This window comes from Diuraphis noxia, unplaced genomic scaffold (genome assembly GCF_037042655.1).
Source record: "Diuraphis noxia isolate RWA-SAM2 unplaced genomic scaffold, SU_Dnox_SAM2 contig0002, whole genome shotgun sequence".
Classification (NCBI taxonomy): Eukaryota; Metazoa; Arthropoda; class Insecta; order Hemiptera; family Aphididae; genus Diuraphis; species Diuraphis noxia.
Genome location: NW_028301712.1, coordinates 73,581,005 through 73,591,331, shown reverse-complemented (window position 1 = coordinate 73,591,331; position 10,327 = coordinate 73,581,005). Strand labels below are relative to the sequence as shown.

The 10,327-nt window shown below is 26.4% G+C and overlaps 1 protein-coding gene across 1 annotated transcript; it reads left to right on the top strand.

The window, feature by feature from the left end:
- Positions 1-2,164: 2,164 nt before the first annotated feature.
- Positions 2,165-9,332, top strand: LOC107162921 (nuclear exosome regulator NRDE2). Its single transcript, XM_015510084.2, has 15 exons — positions 2,165-2,373; positions 2,648-2,858; positions 2,952-3,059; positions 3,147-3,483; positions 3,990-4,163; positions 4,231-4,450; positions 4,603-4,752; positions 4,969-5,319; positions 5,400-5,691; positions 5,753-5,959; positions 6,056-6,364; positions 6,429-6,588; positions 8,290-8,476; positions 8,882-9,078; positions 9,141-9,332. Exons 1-15 carry the CDS (start codon positions 2,310-2,312, stop codon positions 9,264-9,266), a joined length of 3,093 nt encoding a protein of 1,030 aa, XP_015365570.2. The 5' UTR covers positions 2,165-2,309; the 3' UTR covers positions 9,267-9,332.
- Positions 9,333-10,327: the final 995 nt, after the last annotated feature.

Below are 10,327 nucleotides of genomic sequence, written 5' to 3'. Positions count from 1 at the left end.
AACCAAAATAATAATAAATCATAATATGTTCTAATGAAATTAAAATAAATATAGCAACTTACAAAGAATAAACGATTTTAGCTTTAGGTATAATTATAATAATGGCTTTATCATAATTTAAAATATCAAAATAATAAAGAAATATTCGGTTTCGTCTTCGTATATATGTAGATAAATAAATTGTTTCATTACTCTAAATTATTTTTTTTGTATCTATACTTTAGATAAACGGGCCATTTAGTTTCCAGGCCACCGGGAATTTTCCCGATATCCTGGTGGGCCACTCCGCCCCTGACCAGGTCCAATGCTCGCATATTAATATATTTTTATTTTTCATGGCCAAAATTTGTATATTTTGTAAAATGCTTTCCATATAATATCATAATTTTAGATTCTGAGCGGAGCAAGGTATTGGATTTGCAATGATGTTTATTTCATTTTCTTTATCTTTTTTATTCTGTTAACACTTTTTTCCCTATAAACTTGCTCAAAAGTATCATGTATAGCATCTTTTCTGAAAGGTAATGTTCTTGAGCTGGTATCTAGAGAGGTCATTCTTTTTTATAAGCATTTAAAGTTCAAATTTTGACTAAAAAAATTACGGCAATGTTCAAGTTATCTTAGATAGAAATTCATAAACGTTTTTCTTTTTAAATCTAAAATTTGAAAATTTAATACAAGGCTTCTAACATATTTTTACAATAGCAGTTGAAAAATAAAAGAAATACATATTCTGATATTCACAATTTTACAAGCATTCAAAGTTTGAATTTTGACAACATACATAAAAATCATCCTCTCAAAATCGTTTTTCGTATACAATTATTATGTAATATTATTGGATTCAATTGGATTCCATCCATAACTGTAACCCACTTGTAACCTACTGTACAGCGGGGCTAGGTAAATTGAGTCCGAGATAAGTTTGGTACATTTTGAAAGCGGTAAATTGAGTCCCGGGGAAAAATAGGTATAGTAGGTAAGTTGAGTCCCGGAAAAAATAAGGCAGTAGCTAATTTGAGTCTCAAGGAAAAACGATTTAGATATATGCATTTAAAATTTAAAAATGTGCACTATAAAATTTTTATTTGTGATTTGTGGGGACATTCATTGAATGCATGTATATGATTTTGAAAATAGCAACATGCTTTTTTATTGCATAAAAAATAATTATATAATTAATAAAAATGCAATTAAAATGCATGTTGCTATATTTAAAATCATATACATGCAGTCAATGAATGTCTACAAATCACAAATAAAAATTTTATAGTGCATATTTTTAAATTTTAAATGTATATAAATCGTTTTCCCTGGGACTCATATTACTTACTACCTTATTTTTTCTGGGACTCAACCACTCAACTTACCGAGTTAAGGTCATTTGGGACTCAATTTATCAACCCCGTGTACAGCAGAGTGACATCCACGACATAACCGTTTTTTTTTCTTCAAATATTGTCAATAAATTACACGCGGTTTAATAGTATTACATTACCTATTTAAGAAAAAAGTTGAGCGTAAATATACGCTTATTTTCTATGAGCTTTTTTTTTTTATATAAAATTTAGACTTGAAAAAAATCGTCAAAATCACGAAAATCTGTAATAACTTTAGATTAGAAATTCATCTTTTTTAATCGAAAATTTAAAATTGTGTTTGAAATTCCTGAGAGGTTTTTCTATTTTGAACATAGAAAAGTTTCTGGGAAAGTTATATTAATTTTAATTAAGTATTGGAAATTCAAGAATTTATGACATTGAATTATCATTCGTACAGTGCCGTATCCAGTGGGAGTGGTTAGAGGGTTGTTACCTCCAACCTCCTCCGATTTTTTTTCAATGTTTAATTCTTTAATGTATGATTATTGATTGTAATAAAACACACAAAATTCAAAATGTTATATTTTTTATAACTCCCCCCCCCCAAAAAAAAAAAAATCTAGATACGCACTGCACCCTTAAAAATTTACGATTTCTCGAACAGTTATCTTCATAATTTTTCTCATATAAAACAATTTATTTAAAAAAAATATTTACTGATTACATAAAAGCGAAGAGTCAGTAGTGCACTCCTGCATCCTGCATCATCTGTTTTATTTAATCTATGATATGGCTGTAATACTGATAAGGCGATAGCTGATTGATAAATGATAAGGGTTAATCTTAATTCAAATATACAACCTTTTTTTAATTTACCAATTTACGTTCCTATTCAAAATCGTAATAAATGTTATTTATTTATTTAGAAATCTCTTATTAATTATTTACAATATTTTATTTCCTTGCTTATTGTAATAGTTGGACGTCATGTCTTTATTTCCAGCATTTCTAGATAGCTCAGTCAAGTCTAGTTCAACTGCTGATGAGGAAGGTAAGAGTTTATTCAACTGATTTATTGGTGAATTCGACAATTCTTATAGGTATCTTAGATCTGACTTTGTTTAATAACCATTAATAAGGGTAGCAATATTATCAGTTTCACATTGGTTTAAATTTGTTGCCTGAAAATGCTTTAGTTCACTTCATCCAAGATAGCTTGTTTGCATTAGTCATCAAGGATACTTAAGTTTTTATTTAAATTTAAATAATTAAGTTAATTTTCTGTTGATGTTAAATGTTAACCTGTATTACAATTGTTTTTATAGCAAACAAAAAACAAAAGGAACAATTAGAATGGCTTGATAATTCTAGTTTTAAGCCTGAAGCTTTAAAACTAATTAAAGATGCAATCGAAGATAATGAAAAACAAGAGCATGAGATAAATGTAAAAAATTCTTATAAATTGTACAAAAAATTACATGGAAAAAGAAAAAAAAAGAAGGATAAAAAACATGTTAAAAAAATTAAACGGCCAAAGTAAGTCATAATTTAAGCAAGCAGGCATTTTTGTTGTGAATAATTATTTGTACTAAATACTTATACATTCATTGTTTAATTTTAATTTTTTAGATTATATATTGACCAAGTTCTAAAGGATTGTGATTTTATTACAATCGATTGTAAAAGAGAATTGGGAAATTTAAAAGTTGAAAAACTGTATAGACCTGCTGCTCCTATGTAAGTTAATAATGAAAATAATTAGAGCATTTCTATTTAGATATATTTTATTAAAATTTTATACATTTTTTTGTTTATTTTTTTAAGGTTTCGTGTGAGTAATAAGTATCATGTTCTAGATCATCAAGGATGGGTATATAATTCTTTTAAACAAAAACAAAATAAAAGATATTACACTTTAAAAGAAAAAGATTGTGGTGACAGAAGTATTGAGATAAATATTGAAGAAGATTGTTTAACCCAAAACAAAATTTTAATAAATATTCCTAAAAAAGTCCAAGAAGATGATGATAATACTGAAAAAGTCGAGTTAAATTCAATAAAATGTGAGAATCGTTTAACTGAATTGACTGCTAATTATAATAAACATTTAGCTGAGCAGCCAAATGATATTGATTCATGGATAAAATTTGTTAATCATCAAGTAAGATTTTATTTTAAATGCATTCTATTTTTGAAAATAGAATTCCTTATTTTCCATCTTCCTTCACCCCAACTATTTGAGGTAGGTCACCCTTGTCCTACACTTGCATAAGTGACCACCTCCTATCTATTGACATAAATCTTTTAAATGTTATTTTGCCCATCCGTCTCTTTTTTGACATTCCTCTCCATGTCTACATTAATTACATTAAATTCCTTACCTACTCTCGCTGCCTCTGAGTAGCCGAGTTACCTCTTTTCATAACATGACTTATTCAGTCAGGTATGTCAACATATTCCACTCTCATTTTGTGTACAATTTTGGTGCCACTCTTACATTGTATCTAATGAATTATTTTCTTTTTCTAATCTCGTCTCTGATACACTCACTCTCTATTCTGTTTAATTATCCATTGTCTAACATTCCTAGCCAGCTAGCCATATATGCTGGCTTCACAACTGTTTTGTGAAAATTACATTAAATGAACTTAAAACTATTGTTTGCAGGAAGCCTTACATTCTTTAAACCGTGGATATGGTTATAAATGTAAATTGAATAAGAAAGTCATCTTAGAGAAGCAACTTGCTATACTAGACAAAGCACTAATATTTAATTTTGAAAATAGCCAACTTTTAGATATGAAATGGACACTTGCTGAAGATTATTTTACACCAGAAGAAGTAATGTCTCTTGTGTCTCATAAATTATTATAAAATATTTTTTAATAATTTTATTTTTATGTATTAGCTTAATAAAGAGTTGTTGAAAGAATTAGAAAAATATAGTTCATCCAAATCCCCTCAAGCATTATTATGGAGTCATTATATAAATGTAAGCCAAAACTCTTTATCAGACTGTACAACATCTAGTGTTCTGAAAAGGTATTCGGATGCAATGTTTGCCCTGGGTAAATTAAAACGAGGTTTACCATTGAATAAACAACTTGATATACAACTAAATATTATTGGTTAGTATAATTTAATATCAATTCTAGTTTAAATTAATTAATAAAAAAAAATTGTAATCCTATGGCCTATTTTGCCTAGGGCAAATTTGTGTTAATAATAAAAATAATATATATATTAATAAATGTTTTTTATGTATATTAATATGTTATAGAGCTGTTTGTGAAGTGTGGTTTATTTCTAAGACAAGCTGGACATTATGAACAATTATTAACATTAATAAACATGTATTTTTCAATCAGCATTAACCATTTTGATAGTGATCTTATCGAAAAGTTTTATATTGAGGCATCTGATGACATAAGTAAATGAAATTGAATAATATTACTCTATGCTTTGTTTAAAATGGGAATATACCAGTTCCAAATAATTTTTCCCTTTCATTGGTCACTATGTTGTTGTGTGAAAGTTTGCCAACAGACAAAAACTGATCACTGCCTATAGCATATTCTTTTATGAAACTAAGTATAATATAAATTTTTGTATGTTATCAATTTAATGATTATTTAATATCTTACAGTTTTTGATAATGAACTGAAAACTATGCCTCTGAATAAAGCATGGTATCAAGTGGAATCATTAAGAACACGTGATCGTTGGTTACCTCTTCCTAAGCATATGGCAGATGATGCAGAAGATCCTCAAAGAGTTGTTTTACCCGAAGAAATGTCAGAATTAGTTCAACCTTTAGCAAGTCATAAGTCTGTCATTTCAAATCTGGTTACAGCCTGCTTTATTTTACTAAAAATGCCCATTTTACCATTTCGTCATTTTGTTGCTTACCAATTAGGCATTCATAAATGCCATTATTATTTAGATAGCCTTGAGATTGTTCTCAGCAGTCTCTTTATGGCTCATCATTTTGAAGATAGTAAGTTAATATCTTTTACACGTTTAATGACTGTAATTTTTGCTACAATCATAACATATTAATATTCACATTTTTTCTAGCAAACTTTGGCGAAAAAAAAGCGAGTAATGCATTGTTGGTAATGCTCAATACAGCAATACCGCCTAACTATTATGATGAATCTATTTCCAGCCAAACATATTCTCGTTTCTTAACTACCATTTTAAGACATATAACTGATTGTTTATATGCTATGGATTATATTGATGAATCCAATATGTTTTTGGTGTGGTGGCTAAGATTTGAAAGATATCGTATGATTGTAAATTTCAGCTCTGATAACAGTTGTTTAGTGTCTGAAGTAAAAATGTTGCTTGGAAAACCTCAGTACAGGTAATATTTAATATTCAAATAAAATAACTTTACATAGAAAAAATTTATTTTTGTGTTGCAGAAATAATATTCCTTTGTTCATTGAATTTGCATTACTCAAAAATCAAGTAGGCAAAAAAGATGATGCACTAAAAATTTTACAGAAATTAATTGATAGTCAATCCGTTTTGTTGGGTAATCAACCAGTTTATTTGAATATTACTTATCGAGCACCATACACAGCTATTTATAAAAATATAGTGGAAATATTGATGCAATCTGAATGCAAGTATGTAATATCTTTTTAACATTTAAAATTTTTTTTATCAAAATAAATTATACTTATATCATTAATCATTATTAATAATAATTGTTTTGGATTTAGAGAAAAAGCTTTACAAACACTTATAGCTCTTGCAACCGGAGTACTACCAAAGCAAGCAAGTTTGAATTTAACAGAAAAGGCTATGCTTGTATTCGATAATGTCACGGAGAGCATTCTAAATGAAAAAGAACAATTTGCATATTATGATTTGAAGTATAATTATTTACCACAATTTCTCATTGAATGGATTGTCTGCCATGCTTGGTTTTTATATTTGACTCAAAATGTACAAGATTCTGTATCTATGCTAAGAGATATAATAAAAAAAATTAAAAATATTATTACAACAAATGACTACCCCAAAATACAGTAAAACAATTTTTATATATGCGTTTAAGTTTAAATGTTATTAATAAATTTGTAATTGTTACAGTGCTGCTGAAGAAATCTTAACTGAAACAATGATTGTAATTTTAAATTATCATTGTAACAAATCAAAAACGTATCATAAAGAATTAAAAATGTGTTTAAGAAGTTCAATATCGAAATACTCTCACAATATGCAATTTTTATTTTCAATGCTTTGGAATGAGGTAAAAAGATATAAAGACATTTTTTGTTTATACTGATCTCCCAATATTTGGTCTATCAAAATAAACATAATTTACTGCAATATAAAAATATATAAAAAAAAATTAAATGTATTTTTATCAACAAAACATAATTTATATATCATAAGGATGATTAAAAATATTATTTTTTATTAGGTGAATCCGTTGCAACATAGGTCATTGGGTGTGGGGTGGTACGGTAGGGGTTACTTATTTTCCGTATTTGTTTGTAGGAATATTATTTGTTTTATTTAATCCTCTAATCCTCACCTCCAATATTCTGTGAAGTACCTCTCTAATAAGTCTTATTTGTACCACACATTTTTTTTAACAATTTTATCTTCATTTAAAACTACACTAAACAAACTTAACTGTTATTTCATGATAAATTATGTATCATTAATCATTATGAAAAAATAAGATGAAATATTTAATTTTGGTTGGTATTTTATGGATGACCATCTGTTACATTAGTCTAAAATGGTAGATAGTATATTATACTCTTATTTATAGTTTGATAGTACACGGAAGTAGATCACATATTGGGAGATAGCTGAGTATATTTAATGTACATCTTAAACTGAATGCTTCAGTGGATTTATGCTATTTTGTGGATGATAGTAATTCCCTTTATAGTACACTATATTATTGTTATATACAAATATATAATGGTTGACCTAACCTTTTGTTTATTTTAAATTAAATTAATGATTACAGCTTTGTTTTTAATGTTATTCTATACTATATAATTATTATCACAACGGTATATTAATTTAAATGTATTAATATTAAAAATTGAATCAATATTATTGTTAAAGTTGTTAGTATTACATTTTTAAGCTACACTATTTTGTGCTCTGCAACCTATGTATGCTATATAAAATAAGAATAAATTTAATTTTTACATTTTTAAAATTTAATTTCAAGATGTTAATGATCTAATTTTTTTCTTTTATTAAGTTTTTAACCAAACATTATAATATCTCAATGATCTAATTATTTAAGTTTAAAATAATTGTCTAGCCAATGATAATGTTATAAAACACTAAAGTGTAATACTTCATCTGAAGCAGTGAATGATCTAAATGTTTATGTTTTGGATGTAATAGTATGTCTGGATCAGTGAAAGAAATAAAATACATTATTGGCTGGGAAATGTCATCAATATCAGTTTTACCAAACATATATACATAAACAATTTTACTATCTTCTAGTTCAGTAGTTAGTTCTTTATTCCCCAATTTTAATTAGATATATAATATAAATACTTGCACCAATGCATCAGATGACTTTTACTTTTTTAGTAGTAAAACATTGATTCAACTTAAATTTCTGACTCAATTGCCTTACATTCTTACATTAATATCTTTGACTAACGTATTGTTATATATTTAAACATATTTTTTTACATCTTTATAATCTATAACATTTTTTAATTAAATATTAAGCTTTTTAGTTATGCCACAAAAATCCTATACTGAATATTAAGATTAATATAAAATGTGTTAAAGATATATAAAAAAATTACAAAAACATAAATTGTATTATGATTAAAAATTGTTTTCAATAATATATTAATAATTTTATGTGATCATTCAAATTTGTACAACACTCTTACATTTTTAATATTTTATGCTTTTGTTCTCATTTAACAATAAAAGTTGTTCATTTATTTTTTTACAGACTAAGCATGGAGGTTTTGGAACACCACTATGGCAAATTGAAAATGTTTATGTTGACAATGTTTTAGCTACAAATATGGAAACTGTCAGATTAATGTTGATTCTCGTGGGGAGAGAACGATTGCGAATAGCAAGTGATGTAGCAAGAAAACATTTGAACAACAATGACAGTTCTATGAGTATATATGGTAAGATTCTTTAATTTATTTTTTGACTTAAATAAACATGTTTTAAAAAATATGCGTATTTTGTATTTGGTGAAAATTGAATTGTATTGATTTTTTAATGCAATGTTATAAGGTTATAAACTGTATCTGTAATGTTAGAATTTTTTGGTGTTAAATATATCTCCTACGATCTGCAATTAAAGTATTTTTGTGTTTTAAAAAGCAACTCTGGAGTTCTGGAATGGTTGGTTCTGCAATAATTAAAACAAATTTTTGTAGAAAATAAAAGCATTGTTATTATGAACATTAACATGATTTTTAAATGTTGTACCTATAACCTATTATAATCTTTTACTATTTATATTTTATAAATCAGTTAAAATGTAATTATACAAAAACCATATATTTAAATTTCTATTTTTATAGGTGGTGGAAATATTTTGGATGTATGCAAAAATATGCGTAATTTGTTTGACTATTTCATAAGAAATCTTAGCAATATCACTGGAATGAAAAAGTGTCCAATGTTTTGGCGACTTTATCTACATTATATATCTGAAACCTCACCATCGGATTATAAAAAATGTTACTATGAAGCCGTTGAAAATTGTCCATGGCATAAAGTATATTTAATTATTAATTTTATTAAATGTATATTTTATGAACTAAAAAAATGTGTTTTCAGTTTTTATACATGGAAGCTGCATTTTACCTTCAAGAAGAACTGCCAAACATCTGTGACATATTGGTTGAAAAAGAGTTACGAATACACATTACACAAGAAGAATTGTTAGTTTTGAGAGAAGACTAATTTAAATATTATACTTATCAGCAACTATTTTAAACACTAAAAAAAAATATAAAAAATATTACCAAATTATGTTTCTATGAGTGAGTTTAATAACTCGTTAATGATGTTATTTCCTTATATATTCATAATTCATTTTTAAAAATATGTCAACATGTAAAAAATATGAATTAGTTATGATAAGACTGATTTTTTTTTATAATATATTTATTTAAAAAAAAAAATTTAATTATTGAATCAGAATGTTCATTTTGTTCTATAAGATTGTTTTTAGTATCTGTAAAATCTAATTATTTTGTGTTTAAAATATTCAAACACATAGTTTAATGATCAAAATATTGACCATTAGTAGCAAACTCAATTTAAAAAGTACTTTGAGGAATCATAGGTAAAAAACAAACAGAATTTTAAAAACAAGAATTGATTTGGAGAAAAACATTTGGGGGAAAAATGATTTTAATTTTAAACAATAGATATTACTTTAATAGGATTATACATTTTTGAAAAGTATTCCAAACTGGCATTCATGATACTTTCAAAAAAACTATGGAAAATGGAAAAATGATGTCTGTTATATGTCATTATAATTAAGAATTGGATTTCAACAATGAAAAGTTGATTATTTATATCTTCTGTTAGCGTATTAACTCATAATATACTTGTATTGTTGTATTATGACATATATGTATAATATTTAAAGTAACGAACAGGCCTCTATCAAATTTATGGCTCCTATACTAAATGTTTTGCAGCCCTATAAATATTGTTTATTTGTTTAATATATTATAATAATTCTTCTTATCAAAATTTCAAAAATTACAAATTCATTTCAATTGGCCACTAAAATATCCGGTCCCCTGTACAAGTCTCCCCTTCTTGGGCCCTGATAACGAAGCTAAACGTGATCTGTTGAGCATAGATTTGTGTTGTAACCACCTGTAAGATGGTTAGGAATTTTCTGTTATTTAATTTTTTGTAACTCGACCGATATTGGCGATATTTACATGGCTTTTTCCTGGACAATTATTTGGGCCTTTCTTTGGATATAATATTTCTCTTCCATG

What these genes read in the sequence shown, in the direction of transcription:
- LOC107162921 (XM_015510084.2), top strand. Translation starts at nt 2,310, where the DNA reads ATGTCTTTATTTCCAGCATTTCTAGATAGCTCAGTCAAGTCTAGTTCA. An exon ending in GGCTCATCATTTTGAAGATA is followed by an intron (nt 5,320 to 5,399) that starts GTAAGTTAATAT and finishes CATTTTTTCTAG; the next exon opens with CAAACTTTGGCGAAAAAAAA. An exon ending in AAAATTGTCCATGGCATAAA is followed by an intron (nt 9,079 to 9,140) that starts GTATATTTAATT and finishes ATGTGTTTTCAG; the next exon opens with TTTTTATACATGGAAGCTGC.